This window comes from Paraphaeosphaeria sporulosa, assembly GCF_001642045.1.
Source record: "Paraphaeosphaeria sporulosa strain AP3s5-JAC2a unplaced genomic scaffold CC84scaffold_8, whole genome shotgun sequence".
NCBI classification, from domain to species: Eukaryota; Fungi; Ascomycota; class Dothideomycetes; order Pleosporales; family Didymosphaeriaceae; genus Paraphaeosphaeria; species Paraphaeosphaeria sporulosa.
The window spans coordinates 200,026-216,001 of NW_017253367.1; the positions used below are offsets into that span (position 1 = coordinate 200,026).

Here is a 15,976-nt window from a genome sequence, read left to right on the forward strand (position 1 = left end):
GGGCCTCCGCATTGTCTCAACCGTGTCGAGTCGCATATGAGGTTGTCGACTTTTCACCAACACTGCAGCTATGACCTTCAAAGCTGCCAAGCGTGCATTGAGCCCGCAAGTAGCTCGCATGTCGGAGATAAAAGCACCCGCCTGCTCCCAATGATGCTCTCCGTATCCTTCCATCCACCCTTAGGAAACGCAAGAATCAGAATCTCCTGCCAACTCTCGCAGGCTATCACGATCCGCCAGTGCGTATAGTACATATTCAGAGTCGTCCCAGCTCTAACTATCTGCAGTAAGCCGTCTTGCCCTTACATAACTTCGATACATCCGCACCTCAAACCCACGGAGTGCTCCACAAGGTCGCAATGGCCGGCAACATCCAACAACTCCCTCCCGCCACGCAGGCGGCCACATTCGTTCACCGCTTTACCGAAGACTCGCTGAGCTGCGCCTGCTACATCAAGTGTTGCCACTTCGAGGGCTGCTGCATCACGGCGCCGGGTCGAAGCTTGGAATCGCTTCCGTACATGGAGGATTACGTGAGTCTTATATCAGTGGTACCTTTGACGGTTTCGTTGACAGTCTTTAGGATCCCATTACCATCCAGAACAGGGAGCCTCAAAAACAGCATGCTGGACGACGTAGCTTTCTCGATCTCCCACCCGAGCTCCGGAACAAGATCTACATCCAGGTAGTTCTCAGCGACGAGGTGATCGGGATGAAGCTTAATCCCACCATCATGGACCACGGCGAGGAGCACAAGTGGGGCCGCGACAATGCATGGGCGATGCTCGGCGTATGCCGTCGCCTCTACCACGAGGCTTCATCCCTCGCATATAAAGAGAACTATTTCCAGATCTACCGCGGCAGCCACCGTGATTTCTTCATCACCAAGCACCCAGGTATGCCCTACGATCACATTCGCTTCCTTCACATATTCTATCCGATGGAGTCCTCGCCCTGCAACTGGCATATGAACCACATGTGGTACCATTGGCTCAAAGATGCGGAGATGGTGCGCAAGTGGTTCCCGAACCTGAAACGGCTGTTTCTCAAGATGGGGTACGAGGGCTTCGATCCGAACACCCTCTACAATTACTACACCTGGGCACCGCTGCTGTTCAAGCAGCCCAGCGAGTCTGACACCGCGATGCTGGAGCGCGTCACTGCGGTTCTGCGCGCAATGACGCACCTGCACGGCTGTAAGATGCCTGGTATCGTCCAGCTCAACTTCTGGGGGTACTTCCGCGATGTCAGTTCAGAGGAGTACTACCCGGCCGACCACGAGCCGCAGATACTGAATAAGGCCATCTTGAAGTGCGCGGGTCCGAACGTTGATTTCGAGCAGTACCGCAAGGAGTCGTATCCTATGCACTGGATCACGGGCCCCACCGCCACTTTCTTCGGTAACGAGCGGAATCCGGCAGAGTACGAGAACATCTATGAGGGCGTGCGGTTGGACTCTGAGGCCGGGGAGTAGGGGTGAGATGGTGCGGGGGGTTCATGAGGTTGAAAGCCAGCACGTTGGCTGCTCGCGTTGGCATTCCTTTCTTGCCTCCTTGAGTGGGTTGTACATTTTATGTTTTGATTGGTTAAAGATGGGCCTGGGGGAATACAAGTGGTTTCTTTCTACAGTTTTGATGTTGTATTAGGTTTCTCGACCGGCGACAGGTACATTTGTCTGTCTATTGTTTCCGTAGTAGATATATACCCTCATCTCTAGTCTTTAGCAATGTGTTATTGAAACATTTTAGGAACTGTTCTGGCACGCCACTTCTATGCTCACGCGCATCAATCACTTCTTTTAGGCAAGGTATCATGATCAACCTGCGTACCACCAACCGACCACATTCGGCTCAGTACTCTGGTGTGGACAACACACAATCTGGCCAACAGAGGAAAGCCCTCAAAGCGTATACACCAGCCCCTCATTACCCCCAACTTTATCGTTACAGAACGCTTCCCACCCACTCTCCCACCCCTCCATCCCCTCTCCCCACACCAACTTCGTCCCCTTGATAGCACCCTGATGCACGAAACCCTCCCACGCCCTGTCAAAATCCTCGAAGTACTTCTGCCTGCCGACCTCGATGCCCTTCTCCCGCAGCGTATTCGCATTGACCTGGACGCCCTCGCCCCTCTCGCCGCGCGCCTTCATCAAGTCTTGCGGCTTCGCAGGCCGATTATCCCCACCGACGAAGAACCGCGCGAGCGGTGCGCCAGCATCCTCCAACGCCTCCGTATATGCTGCGAAGACGCCCGGCCTCGCGCCGAAATCCAGGAGCACCACCTTGCGCGGCGCTGTCTGCTTGACCAGCTGCGCGACCTTGGCTGCATCCCCACTCAATAGCACATCATCATAGAACCCACACTTCTCCAGCAGCGGCTTCGACTTCTCCGACCCGACCCCGATGATTGTTGTCGGCTGCTGCTCTTTCGGCCGGTTATGCCTCGCGGCATACGCAAACCCCATCCCCGTCTTTCCCCCACCATTCAACACCACGCACACCGCGCCATCCAGCCTCGCCTCCTCCACATTCCATGCGCCCTCCCCCGAAGGATGTATGCGGAGGGCGTCCGACCACGCGAAGCCGTACGTGCTGAGGTTGTACCCCGTGCCGAAGAGGACTTGCATGAGTGCGTCCCAGCCCAAGGTCTCCCTGCCTCGTTCTTTCTCGAGCTGGGCTAACGGTGGCAGGATCTGCAGGCGATTGTATATTGTCCAGAGATGCGCGCGGTGCGGGGACGTCACTAGTACTTGCCCTTCGAGCCCAGACTCGGCGTCTGAGACGGAGACGTCCCAGGTGCCGGACCCGACGTGCACGTATCCAAATACACTCGCGCCCTTCTCCACCCCAGGGTAGCTGGATTCGACGACTTCGGCATAGCCCCATCCCGCGACCGTGGCGTAGGTGTCGCGGTCGTTAAATGGGCTGGAAGCGGAGGACGGGATTGGATAAGTGTCCCACCAGCCGAGGGCGAAGCCCATGTTTGCGTAGGTGAGATTGTTTGTTGTGAGGCCTAGGATTTTGGTTCTCAAGCGTAAGGACGAAGGAGAGAGTGGTTCCAGTTTTGTGGGCGGAAGCGTCACAAGACGGTGGCTGGAATAGTCGCCCTTGTTGAAGACGTGAATTTGGGGTTGTGATGCCATTTTTGGGTGTGAGTTTGGTGTTGTGGTAAGGTAGTGAGGTGAGATGCGGCGTGGTCGTAGGTGCCTATGAGAGCTCTTGCATGCAGGATGCGTCGGAGGGGAATAGGGAAAGCCCGGATATATGTTGTTGTCCAATGTATCACAATCAGCTCTGGGAAGCCTTATACTTTATACACTACCTGCCGCATATATATCCGGATGTAGACGGTATAGGAAAGAGCTCGGTGGAGTACATAACGTTATGCTGACAGTGCTTCATCCGTTTGCTCTAACTGCTCTAACTGTATAGGGCAAGGGCTCGCTTGGGATGTAGTGGAGTTCCGCCGTCAACGGGCGTACCGGAGCTTGGCCTGTACAATCTGAGTTTCGCAATGGTGCTTGGGTTACAACAGCCGATTTCAGAAAGCAAGATTCACGCAGATGGTAGCGAGGAGTCTGAAGAACAGCTTTTGTGGTGCTAGCAAGCCAAACAGCCTGCTCTCAATTCAGTTCGCCCTATAAACCAACTAGAAAATGCTATTATCCGCACACGTAAACGGCCCATTCAGCGTGCTATCAGGGTCATTGAATATATCAATCAGCGCCTTCAAACTCGTATACAATCCGCCCACATTCAGAAACAGCGTCAGCCCCAGAATCGCATAGTTCACACACGCCAGGGCCTTCTTCCTGGGCGTAGAGAACTGCACTTTCCAGTTTAAATGCAGCCAGAACAGGCTCGTGAGCCCAAACGTAAACCACGAGATGAAAATGGCCGAGCTGATGTTCAAAATGCTGCTGAAAATGGGGATCGCGTTGGAGACCACGAAGGTTACCACCCAGAACAACGTGCCGATTCCAACCCAGAGGGACCATGTGAAGGCGTTATGCACGTTGACTTGGTCGGGCTTGAATTGACGCATGACGGCGATGTACATGTATTTTATGGCGGTTATACCGATGAGGAGACCGGTGCCGAGAACGGACGGGATGAGAATGCCGTATGCGATCTTCGCAGGGATGATGGGCGCGGAGCCCAGCGCAGGCGAAGTCACAGCATCCCCTGCGAGCCCGTATATAACGCACGCCACGACGACATAGACGACGATCTCGAAGGACTTCTGCATGAAGAGCGCGGGGGGGAATTCCTTCTCCGGGGCGCGCATCTCCGCCATGACACTCATGAAGGACTGGTTGCCCGCGAAGGCGAAGGCGATGTTGAGAAGCGCGTTGACCGTCTCGACGAAGGTGGGTTTGCCGACGAGCGTAATGTGGACGTCGAAGCCGGGCGGGGATTTGGGGCCGGCCACGCCGAGCGCGATCATGACGATGAGGACGGCGGCGACGATGGAGATGGTACAGATCCAAGACATAGCGGCGGCGAAGGTGAGCTTGCGCGGGAGACAGAGCAGCCAGCATGCTGTTGAGAGTTAGTATTTGGTCAGACGCGTGAACAGTGTTGAATTTACCAATATGTGGAAACGCCATGAAGGCAACCGTGCAGAGCGCATGTCCAGATAGCGTGTTCAGAGCGATCGACATCGTGATGTTCGCGGATGCGCAGATGAGGACCAAGTTGAAGATGAATGCAACACCGAGGAAGTACTCGAATTTCTTTCCTCCAATGTACAGCGCGCAATCGACCAGGTTCGTGACCATAGGATATCTTCGGTAAAACTGGACCATGATATATCCGCAGTACGTCGTCAAACCTCCAAATCCAAAGATGGCGATGATACCAGGAATAAGACCGAGCGTTTTCAGCGCAGATGGCAGACTGAGCACTCCAATTCCAACCTCAATAGTGATCAGAATCACGCATGCCCGCCATCTTCCCAGCGTTCTATAGTTCTCTTGCGACGGATATTCGTTCGCCCCAGCGTGAGCGTCCCCCGTCCATCCCGTCCGAATAGGCTGCTGCTGGCCAAACTCCTCATCTTTGTCGCCGCTCAGAGCATCCTCAGATGGACAATACGGTGGCGTCTCGGTTGGTGTTTCTCGTCCGTCCTTCTTGCGATGGAGGGCACTGAGGACGCCCATGGTAGCGTTCGCAAAAGGTGTCGTGAGAGTATATAAAAGGTCAAGAAGGAGACTTTTAGCAGACACGAGCTGGATGTCTATATATCATGCATGATATGACTGACTCTCCTATATCGGCCTCAAGCTCTTCAGGGTTTGCCTCAACCGTGCACCCTCCGCTAGTTTCTTATTCATCCTTGAAGATCTCGCCGCTCGCAACGAAAGGCCCGGTCCACCTCTTGTCCGAAGCGTGGTGGCCTCGGCCTGCTCCTGGAACAGAATCTAGGGACTCGCCAATGCGGAGTGCATGGTGCGGGGGATTGGCACGAAGCCAGACTGCCATTCTGAGGCTCCGCCTACCCGTATACCGACGATAGCCATCTCAACGCCCTTGCCAATGTTGCTGAAAGGTCAGTGTGGAGGTGCTGAAATGAGGCGAGTGGGTCGGAGTGAGTAATAGTGTGGTGACGAGAGGGAACCGTGACGTTCCGCGATCCACATTTCACGTAAAAGTCTTCTAGAGAAGTTCCCCGGTCGGCCTTGGCAGGGTCGTGACGGTGGCGTGCGGCGTGCAAAAGAGCATGAGAGCATATCGGAGGTCCGTCGCGTGTACAGCGCCAGCGAGCGGTCGCTTGGGGAAGCATGCTAGGGCGGTGGTGTGAGGAGGTGGTTGTTGTTGTTGTTGGTGCGGCTTGGCGAGCTTGGAGTGATAACACTAATAAAAATTTATGTGACTCTGGAATATCTACCATTATGCACATTGAGTAACGAGCATTGTTTCGAGATATATACGGCCGTTGCGATCTTGGCCCTGTTGATACGCCTAGGTTCGGATATGTTTCGATACTTGACAGTCCAGGATGACGCTGTCGAAACGCTGGAGACGATTTCACAACAACTAGGGATTCTCACAATCATGATTCGATGTTGCAGACTGTTTCGTGCTGATCAGAAGCTAAAATAATTACATTCCAATGGACCTTTACAAACTACCCCTTCCTCGAGTACAGAACTTCTCTACAGAACCATGCATCAGGGATATCAAACACAAAAACTAAAGCAACAACCGACGCGCTCATACATACGCATCTATAGAGCAGACATTAACCTCTTGCAAACCTCCTATCGATTCGACCCGGACGCCCTGCCGAGCGCGAATACAGCGATGATTACGACAGCCAGGCCAGCGATAGCACCTGGAAGTAGGAACTCATTGGGAACACCAGCGATGAGCTCTGGAGTTTCCTGCTTGCCAGCCGTGGGTTGACGTCGAACCTGCCGTGGTTGCTCTTCATCGTCTTCCTCAAAAAATTGCTTGCGTTCCCGCAGGACGGACTCAGGAGGAGTGACTGGCTTGGGCAGAGCGGGCTGAGGCTCAACAGTAGCAGGTAGAGGCGGGTCCTTCGGATCGTGAACGAAAAGATCAACCTTCTCTCGATGTGCCAAACGAGAGAGACTGATTGCCTCGACCAGGTCTTCGTTAGTGGTGATGGACACAGTATCACCCTCATTGTCAAGGTAGCTGAGCGCGAACCCAGACTTGGATATTTTTCCGTTCTCAAAGGTGGGAACGCCGCCGAGAGCTTCGATGTCTTCCGATCCAAGTTTTGCGGCTACATGGGCAATGAGTTCCTCGATCCCAGCAGATGCAATTACCTGCAGGCGGTGGACGCGGCCGCTCGGGGCCTTGAACTTGAATGCGAAAGGGGTATCTTCAAGGGGAGTGTGCGGTACGCCACCTAAGGCAGAAGCATCTGGGGAATTCCCCACGTGCGAGGCAGAGTCGTTCGGAAGCACACTATCTCCACGATCCGCAAGGTGGGGTCGGTGCATATCATGAGACATCATTGAGCGATGGTCGGGCGTGCCAGGCGCCATTGCGCTGCGCCCCTCGCCCGACATCATCGATTCTGTCTCATTGTCGAGCGACAACCAGAACTTGTTCCAGGCCGGACCTTCACCATCTTGGGTGCTGATGTTGTTGATCTGAACATGTTAGATAATCTTCGTCAGGGTCGAAGCCGCACTTACTTGGTCTAGAGTAGCATAGGTCAACTTCAATACATCGACCATGCCAACAATCTCTCCTGCGTCGCTCATAACCGGCAAGTTCAAATAGTGACCATCGTGCATCTTTCGGAGCGCAGCCTGGATGCTCATATCCATTGGCGCAAAGTCGGGGTGCGGCGTCATGACACGCACAACACTGCAGGTCGCAGGGTCAAGCCCGGCGGCGATGACGCGCAGAACAACATCTTTACTAGTAAAGATACCAGTGATTTGACCTTGGTCCTGCACCAAAACGGCAGTCGTATGGTTTTCCTTCATGAGCGTAGCAGCCTCCTTGACTGACGTTCGTACCGAAACAGTTGTTGGTGGCAGCCCATTGAGGACTGACTCGAGCGTAGGACCAGACATTTTCTGTCTGATAGCTTCGACATACTGAATGATCTGCTGCGGCTGACTGGAGCCCATCTCCGCCTGTACACCCTCCAGAGCATCGTACAATTTTCGCGAAGAACTGTAGGCACGCTCGAGCTTCTCCATTGCATCGTAGAAACACTTGGTGATGTCCAGAATACCAGAAATGTCATGGTTTTCATCCATGACAGGCAGATGGCGGAAGCCTTTCCGAACCATGAGATCCAAAGCATCCGTAGCACTGGTATCCGTCTTCGCGCAGAGCGGGTTCTTGGTCATGATCTCTTCGATGGTGATGCTCGAAGCCTTGATACCTTGGCCAACGACGCGGAAGGCCAAGTCTTTCGCGGTGAAGATTCCAGCAATACGGTCATCATCGTCAGTGACAAGGACGCAATCCTCTCTTTTCGCTGCCATCAACTGGGCGGCTTCGGCGACGGTTGTGTTGGGCTTAATTTGCAGGGCCTGACTTGGTTTGAGAGCGAGAACAGTGCCCGGAGGAGCTTTCTTGGACGTGCGTACACGGCCTCCAAGGTTCTTCTTCTTGCTAAGGTCCGCGTCGATCTTGCGGCGAATAGCCTGCCATTGTTAGCATACGGCCGACTCCTGTCCAGGAGGTGTCCACAGCGCGCACCTCGTCTCTCTTTGTCTGCTTCGCCCGACTGGCACTAAGGGTCGAAGTGCCTGCATCGCTCTGGGAAATGTGGTGCTCAAGGGCTGGCCGAGGGATGCTGGAGGGCGTTGGACTTTCTGCGAAGTGCGCAATGTTCTGACTCTTCGGACGGTTCTTAGGGGTGCCCCTCATGGTGCCGGTGTGAGACATGATTACGAGTGGATGGGGTTCTCGCTATCGGTCAGTGTATGGAAAGAGAGAAGCGTGGGCCCAGTAAGAGTGTATCTTATGGGGGTTGGATGGCAGGGACTGAAGAGCGCGAGACCCTAGCAACACCTGAGCGGCCAATAAACAACAAACCACGCTGAGTTGGGCCAAGCGCCCCCGGAGCCGTCGCTGGGGTCACAAGGACAGCCGCGATAACACCAAGCGCAGGCCAATCGCAGCAGCCGGAAATTGACAGGCGTTAATTTGTGACTGAGTAACTCTGATTGATGGTGAAAACATGTGTCCGATCAATGTGCACCTCTGGATACAGTTTGACCGGGGCTTCTGAGAGGCACAATATGTCGAAGTGCCAAGCAATCTTATCAGATGCGGAGGAACTTCGGACCACGATGAGAGCTAAGCCCATTTTGACGGCCCTCGCTAAGCTAGTCCACACAGTGATTTGGACTGCTTGGTCTACGCCGCGCATCTAACGACAACCACCTCGACAACTCACCCCCGCTGACTCTAGATCATACATCTTTGGTGCGCACTCTTGTCCACGGCCTCGAAAAATATATCTGTTAACCCATCGCAGAATCAGCCCATCATGGTCAAGAAGCGAGCATCCAAGTACGCACACATGGAAATCTACGCTCCCGCAGCCACGCACGACTAACAGCTCCCAGCGGTCGCAACAAGAAGGGCCGTGGCCACGTCAAGCCCATCCGTTGCTCCAACTGCTCCCGATGCACCCCCAAGGACAAGGCAATCAAGAGGTTCACCATCCGCAACATGGTCGAGTCTGCCGCCATCCGTACGTCACCGCCACCGCCTCGCACACCACAAAACGAAATTGGGGAAAGGAACAATGGGCTGACCTGACCGCGCAGGTGATATCTCCGATGCCTCCGTCTTCCCCGAGTACACTGTCCCCAAGATGTACTTGAAGCTCCAGTACTGCGTTTCCTGCGCTATCCACGGCAAGATTGTCCGGTATGTCACGATTGAGAAGAGGACCCAGGAAGGCCGGAAAGTTCTAACCCATCATAGTGTCCGCTCAAGGGAGGGTCGCCGCAACCGTGCTCCCCCGCCGCGCGTTAGGTACAACAAGGACGGAAAGAAGGTGAACCCCAACCAGGCTGCCCCCAAGCAGACCACCGCATAAACGATCCAAGAGCGATCGGGGTGTGTTGACGAACTCATGGCGCATGGTACGGTTCAATGGGTGTCATACTGGATATCATGCATGATTCAATGGAGGTTAGGCAGGCCAATATGATGATTACAGCAAGAGCTTGCTGCAACAGGTCGCGAGAGCGCCGAGGGCTAGTTACGAGCTTGTAAAACGAATATCCGACTCGATCTGCGTCAGCCTCTTCCCGGTCCTGTTGTGACGTGTGTGGTGGTTGTGGTGATACGACGAATGCGCATCGTGATGGAATTTCAGCATTGCCTACAATGGTCCATAGTATGATTGTCCAATGCATTCGTCTAACAATCCTGCGTCATGGTATCCTAGATGGCGTGCCCGCCATGTCATCGTAACGATCGTACCGTTAGCTTCACAGGGGCACAGTTCAGTCAGCCCGCTTGGATTCACCCAGATCGCCTCCCTCAGCCTGTCCACTTATCGCATCTCCCGGCTCGGTAGTCTCCCAATCCTCCGCATTCTCATCCCAATTGTCCAATTCCCGATCCACGTTCGGCCTGACAACGCCAGACTCTTGCCCATTCTCGATGCGGGACTCCCCAAGTTCGATGTCCACATCGTGATCATCGCCTGCGACCGCACCATAGCCCCGCGCAGCCCGCTTCCGCTCCAGCATGCGCTTATGGTACCAATTGCACAACCCAAGCGCGGTCAGCGAGCCCAGTACATTTGCAACGATATCGAAGTAATCGAATTCGCGGCCAATCTGCGACTGTCAGCCCAGCCCAACCCGCCGACAATATGTGCTCACAGGCAACACTCCCTGCACCACCTCGCTCGCAACTCCCAGCCCAAGCGTGACGATGAGGAGCGTGAAGTGTATCACTTTCCGGCGGGAGGTCTCGAGGATCCAATAGAACGTTAGCGTCAGCAGGAAGAAGGCAACGAAGTGCAGCGCTTTGTCGGATTGCTTGATCCGGGGTGTGACGTTGTATTCTGGCGGGGCGAAGCCGCCCGCGGCGGATATGAAGATGAGGGCTGCGAAGGCACCTGGTGGTGTGTCAGCTGTGCTGCATCGCCGTGGACTGTGATTGGCGCCTCCGCTGCGACTGCGCAGATGGATGGCTCCGGGGAACTGGTGCTGCGGAGTAGGGCGTGTAGAGCTCTCCCGGTCAAGTCAACCTGCCCTGGAGCGTACAGATTGGGAAAACAGCTATCCCATCAGGCGGAGCAGACGGCGCAGCTCCGCCAGCTATGACGGCATGCACATACCTGCAAACGGCTTTCGAATCCGCATCATGTCTGGATAACGATTTAGGCTACCGGAAGGACAGTAGCATAGTATAGCGGCGCGTGTAGGAGGTGACTCGGCTGCGATCGGCCAGCGTATGTGGTGGACGTGGAGCCAGGTCTGTGTTGGTAGGCGCGCTATACCTGTTTTGGTGGACGACGTATGCACGCGAGCAGGCGCAACGTAGTGGAGATACCGAAGCGAACATTGGGACGTCGATCATGAAATATATTCAAATTCCGACTAGTCTCGTCTTGGAGGTGTCTGAGGGTAATTTTTATACGCGCCAGAGTTCCCACGGTATGTGGAAGCGGCGTGGGATGCTCCTGCAAGCAAACAAAAGACAAGCCACTTGTTTCAGGCATCTCCGTCCAGCGCGCGGGCGTCTGAGGGCAGCTTTGTGTGTCATGACAGAAGAAAGAGATAGATTCGCGCACGTGGCAATGATTCTGTAATCGCACCATGGTGGCCGACAGTACAAGATAGGAATGCATAAGGCAACCTTGTTGTAAACCTCTATGCTAACTTATTATACAATAATAGACTTAGTTGATATAGGATGACGTGCGCGCCTGTGTTCCTATCTTTTGTGTCGAACACTGTGCGCCATGGAGCGGTAGGTGCACTTGCCGCTACTCAGCGGCAGGTATGTGTTCAAGACTGTTGAAGCTTAAGCACGCTTTGTATCTGATGGTAAATCATCTGTATACATCTAGGTGGTCGATTGCCTAGTGTCGTAAAGTCAGTGAAAGAATAGGACGTAGATTTGAGTTCAAGTTGGTCAAGTCTGCTTAAATGCTACCAAAATCTCTAAAGTGCCTCACAATGTACAACTAAAACAACCCTGACACGGGGCATATGTGATATTTGTAGCCCTTTGCCTCAGGGTTCGATCCTTAGTATAAAAGAGAAGTATTGCAGATAACAGCCAGCTTATACCAATCGTTCTGTGCGTTAGTCTTAGGTACAGTAGTCACCTCGATAACGCCAGGTACATTAGAATCTTAGAAGGACCGTCAGACGAGATTAATATAATGCGTTGAGTATAATGCTAAAGAAATGCCTGTGAGAGAAGCGCACTATCCTGTCCCTTCAGCCTGCACTTTGTATGCTAAAACGAACCTCTTATGGTATGTTTTTAAGGCTATGGCAGGTGTCCTTGATCGCGTCGCAAGAGCCCAACATGGAGACAAGGTCGGGTCAATTTGGTATAAGCGGATTGTTAGTGAAACGATTGGGGAAATACGTATGCGGAACATGAGCCTTTAGAACAGAGCGAAAGACAATATGTAAGGCGCGGTGAAGCTGTTGATATTGGGGTAGCGAGAATGGCGCTAGGCTTGGGGCGCCCGCCGCCCATTTGGGAGTAGGCCGTAACCTAATTCGAACGAAGCAGGAGCACCTCCTCCACCCGCACCTGCTCCGCAACAACGACGACAGACACCGCGGCCCTTCAGGCCAACGCCCACCGTCATTTTCCATCATAAAGCCATCGGTACCCATCTCACACATCGCCGAGCTTCTTCCATGCTTGCTTTTACCTCGCCGCGACATCTGTACGAGGTCGCAGAGCGGAGGTCGCGGCCATCCTGATTGCTCGTGCCAAGCCTCCCCACAGCCAACCCGGCCTCATGTCTCTACTTTCCTCGCGCGACCGCCAGAACTATGCACGCCCCCTACCAAACGCGCTCCGCCTGCGTACGCCCAATGCCTCGATGAGCGATGAGGCCATGTCCAACGGTTCCCACAATAACAATCTGGCGGAGGGGCTGGAGACTGCGGCCGAGGATGACCCCCGTGTCGCGCGCTGGCGGGAGAACTATCTGCGCACCGAGGCGCGCATCACCGCTCTACTGGGGGGCGATCATCTACATGATGGAGATGATGGAGAGGCCGCGCAAACAGCTGACCAGCCTGCGATGGATGTGGCCGCAGCACATGATGCGCGCCCGACCGCGACACCCAAGAAAGCCGCCCGGACAATTGACGAAGATGACTACGGTGACGATGATGACGCCGACGAAGAAGATGACACCCGCACCTCGCCGCTCCTTGCAAAGAGCGCCCCGAACGGCATCGGTCGCCCTCCTATCGACGCGCCAAGCCTTCGGATATCCTCGCTGTCGAGCAAACTGGGCATCGAGTGCATCGGCACTCCGAGCGCCGAGCAACCCAAATCAGCCGATGATGTGCGCAAGAAGCTGCAGCAAGACAAGGAGGCCGATGAGGAAGCGGCCAAGCGCAGCTTTCACACCATGTTTTACACACTCGAGAGCGACAGGGATGCCATGCTGGAACAACAGAAACTCGATGAGCTTGACCGGCAAGTTGAGACGGAGATGTCAGGCCAGTCTGCAGCCACGCCCGCACCAGGCGCAAGCACCGTTCCACAACAGGGAACACTGAGCACAACCAACTTGGGAGCATCCAGTCTCACCTTGAAGCATCTCATTGCGCGTATAGACGCAGAAAGAGACAAAGTCAAAGCGAGCGACACCCAGTTACGGAGCTTGATTAGCGAAGTTCGCAAGAATCGCAGCAAGTGGGCCAATGAAGACCGTGTTGGACAGGAAGAGCTGTATGAGAGTATGGAAAAGGTCATTATGGAGCTCAAAGCGGGCGAACACGCCAACCCTTTCCTGCAGCGCGTGAACAAGAGAGAAGCGCCCGACTACTACAATGTGATCAAACAACCGATGGACATCGGGACCATGATGAAGAAGCTCAAGCAGCTGGCTTATAAGTCAAAGAAGGAGTTTGTAGACGACCTCATGCTTATCTGGGCGAACTGCTTGAAGTACAACTCCGCTTCGGACCATCCTCTCCGCAAGAAAGCTCTCTACATGCGGAAAGAGACTGAAAAGCTTGTGCCACTGATTCCCGACATAACAGTCCGCGATCGCGCAGAGGTCGAGGCTGAGGAGCGCAGGATGCGCAACGGAGACGCCGACGCAGATGGTGCTGATGATAGCGAGGACGAGGAGCCGATTATGGCATCTCGTGGACGCAAAGCACCGAGCAAGGGCGGGAAAGGTGGCAATGCAGCAAGAAAAGCACCTCCAGCTGGTCTGGAGGGCACACCGGACCAGGAAAGTAAACCAGCAGTACCTACCTTGAACCACACCGTGTCCAATTTGAAGAACGAGTTCCTGCGCGCAGACTCAGAGATGGAGGGAAGTGTGAATGGTTTCTCGACCCCACCACCTGGAACCTTGACCCCCATCGGACCCAACGGTTTGCTCCGCAGCGGTGCTCACGGCAGCCAGGCAGATGTCTCTGAGCCCGATGGGACGGGTGCTTCGGTCAGCGGCTTCACGGAAGAGGATGCTGACCTGGATGATCTTGAGTACAAAACTTGGAAGCAGGTCACCAAGAAGGACAGAGCCACTATTGCAGCCGAACGGCACCGACTGTTTCGGGATGATCAGCTGCAGCCAGATGAGCCTGCAATATTGCGTAGCAAAGCGGGCATGAGAAGATGGGCACGCCATCGTAAACAGGCTATCGAGGAGGGTACCTCAGGTGCATCGGCTTCATTAGCGGACGTCAAAGATGGCCTGCAAACTACCACTAGCCAAAGTCTGGCCGAGGGCATCGCAGGAGAGGAGGAACGTCAGGTTCCAGATTACTACGATCCTGTTTGTACAATCCCAGACCTGGACAGACGCCTGCAATGGATCGAAGACTCTCAGGGACACGTCATCCAACAACATGAAGAATACATGCGCCTTGTTCCCAGCGGACAGTTCACTGCACCGGACAGCGCTTTGGTTAAGAAGATGGAATCCAATTTGCGACAGATGCAGGAGACGAGAAAGATTTGTGCCAAAATCGGGATCGTCAAACAAATGCAGCTACAATCTCAGGTACGAGGATCTCCTACATTGCTAGACAATCTGCTGACCGCCGTAGATGTACCAGAACCAGTTCCAGAAGTACGATCCTCAGCCTTTCATCGAGGCTGATATCGAACCTGTGGTTGTGTCGGAGGATGGGCCAGTCATGGCACCATACGTTTGTCGCGCAGCCTTGCAACGAAGTGTTGGCAAAATCTTCTACCATGCTGGGTTTGAAGAATTTCAGCCGTCGGCTTTGGATGCGATCACTGACATAGCCGGGGACTTCTTCCAGAAGCTTGTTGCAAGCCTTGGACTCTATCGAGAAATGCCAAAGATGAAGTCCGATGTAACAGTACCTGATGCGACCGGTACACCCACAACATGGGTCCCCCGGTTTACTCAAGAGGAAGCAATTCTGCACTCCTTGCAAGTGAACGGTGTTGATTTGGAGAGCTTGGAGACATATGTTAAGGAGGATGTTGAACGACTTGGGTCCAAGCTTTCTGGCATGCATGATCGAATGCGCTCTTACTACGCTGAGCTTCTCCGGCCCGCTCTCGACAACGCTGGAGCTGATGGGTCTGGTGCTTTCAACGATGGTAGCGAACAATTCGTTGGTGGAGACTTCGCAGAAGACATTGGTGAAGACTTCTTCGGCTTCAAGGAGCTTGGCTTGGACAAAGAATTTGGAGTGGCGTTCAGCGTCCCATTACACTTGTTGCAGAATAGGATGCACAAGGCATACCAGTCCCAGAACACCAAGTATGCCTGCACACTCACACTTATCAGCAAGATAGCTAACATCTCTCCAGCAATGTTGCCACCACTGGTACTCTCATGGAAGAGCCCGCCAAGTTCGAACCTGTCAGCGTACAAAACGTCACCAACGAGATTGGCCTCATGCGTTCCTGGTTTCTCAATAAGTTACGCCAGAACGACAATCAGTCACTTGTCGAGGACGAGGACTTGCCACCTAAGCAGCGCTTCCCCAAGCCTCGCCTTCCCCCAACCGGAAAGATCTCTAGTCCTCGTAAGCGTCCATTGAGAGAACAACAACAGATGGCACGGAAAAAGCGAAAGTTGGATGAAGAAAAAGACGAAACTGGCGGTAACGATCACGGTTCTTCCGCAAACGGCAGCTTCATGAAAGGACTCGGGAAGCCTGTGGGCAAACTCAAGCTTGAGATGCCCCAAAAAGAGAACCAGAACGTCGCCGAGCCCGAGAAAGATGATGGCAGTGCTGTGGGGATGATAAGCCCCGAAAGCATCCTCGCGGCTTAAGTTTACACCGCATCCACTGCCGTTGCCA

At 54.1% G+C, this 15,976-nt stretch overlaps 7 protein-coding genes across 7 annotated transcripts; 3 read left to right on the top strand and 4 right to left on the bottom strand.

Moving 5' to 3' along the window:
- The first annotated feature begins 102 nt into the window (after positions 1-102).
- Positions 103-1,643, top strand: CC84DRAFT_897833 (uncharacterized protein). Its single transcript, XM_018187833.1, has 3 exons — positions 103-239; positions 288-533; positions 584-1,643. Exons 2-3 carry the CDS (start codon positions 360-362, stop codon positions 1,472-1,474), a joined length of 1,065 nt encoding a protein of 354 aa, XP_018032931.1. The 5' UTR covers positions 103-239; positions 288-359; the 3' UTR covers positions 1,475-1,643.
- A 45-nt stretch (positions 1,644-1,688) lies between these two features.
- Positions 1,689-3,363, bottom strand: CC84DRAFT_1261299 (uncharacterized protein). Its single transcript, XM_018185054.1, has one exon. The coding sequence runs from the start codon at positions 3,143-3,145 to the stop codon at positions 1,901-1,903; it is 1,245 nt and encodes a 414-aa protein (XP_018032932.1). The 5' UTR covers positions 3,146-3,363; the 3' UTR covers positions 1,689-1,900.
- A 288-nt stretch (positions 3,364-3,651) lies between these two features.
- Positions 3,652-5,164, bottom strand: CC84DRAFT_1097405 (uncharacterized protein; the record flags this gene model as incomplete). The annotated part of the gene is made up of 2 exons (XM_018174711.1): positions 3,652-4,544; positions 4,594-5,164. The coding sequence occupies 2 exons, from the start codon at positions 5,162-5,164 to the stop codon at positions 3,652-3,654; spliced, it is 1,464 nt and encodes a 487-aa protein (XP_018032933.1).
- Positions 5,165-6,065: 901 nt separating this feature from the next.
- On the bottom strand, positions 6,066-8,722 carry CC84DRAFT_1207468 (CBS-domain-containing protein). Its single transcript, XM_018182103.1, has 3 exons — positions 8,199-8,722; positions 7,175-8,143; positions 6,066-7,129 (listed from the first exon to the last, which is right to left on the bottom strand). The coding sequence occupies exons 1-3, from the start codon at positions 8,385-8,387 to the stop codon at positions 6,266-6,268; spliced, it is 2,022 nt and encodes a 673-aa protein (XP_018032934.1). The 5' UTR covers positions 8,388-8,722; the 3' UTR covers positions 6,066-6,265.
- A 137-nt stretch (positions 8,723-8,859) lies between these two features.
- CC84DRAFT_1166409 (ribosomal protein S26e) lies at positions 8,860-9,880 on the top strand. The gene is made up of 5 exons (XM_018178957.1): positions 8,860-8,930; positions 8,983-9,017; positions 9,074-9,201; positions 9,278-9,380; positions 9,438-9,880. The coding sequence occupies exons 2-5, from the start codon at positions 8,995-8,997 to the stop codon at positions 9,550-9,552; spliced, it is 369 nt and encodes a 122-aa protein (XP_018032935.1). The 5' UTR covers positions 8,860-8,930; positions 8,983-8,994; the 3' UTR covers positions 9,553-9,880.
- On the bottom strand, positions 9,711-11,051 carry CC84DRAFT_1250284 (uncharacterized protein; the record flags this gene model as incomplete). Its single annotated transcript, XM_018184303.1, has 4 exons — positions 9,711-10,303; positions 10,349-10,587; positions 10,736-10,839; positions 10,972-11,051. 4 exons carry the CDS (start codon positions 11,049-11,051, stop codon positions 9,965-9,967), a joined length of 762 nt encoding a protein of 253 aa, XP_018032936.1. The 3' UTR covers positions 9,711-9,964.
- A 1,408-nt stretch (positions 11,052-12,459) lies between these two features.
- CC84DRAFT_1096904 (transcriptional activator spt7) lies at positions 12,460-15,948 on the top strand (the record flags this gene model as incomplete). The annotated part of the gene is made up of 3 exons (XM_018174689.1): positions 12,460-14,694; positions 14,741-15,429; positions 15,480-15,948. 3 exons carry the CDS (start codon positions 12,460-12,462, stop codon positions 15,946-15,948), a joined length of 3,393 nt encoding a protein of 1,130 aa, XP_018032937.1.
- Positions 15,949-15,976: the final 28 nt, after the last annotated feature.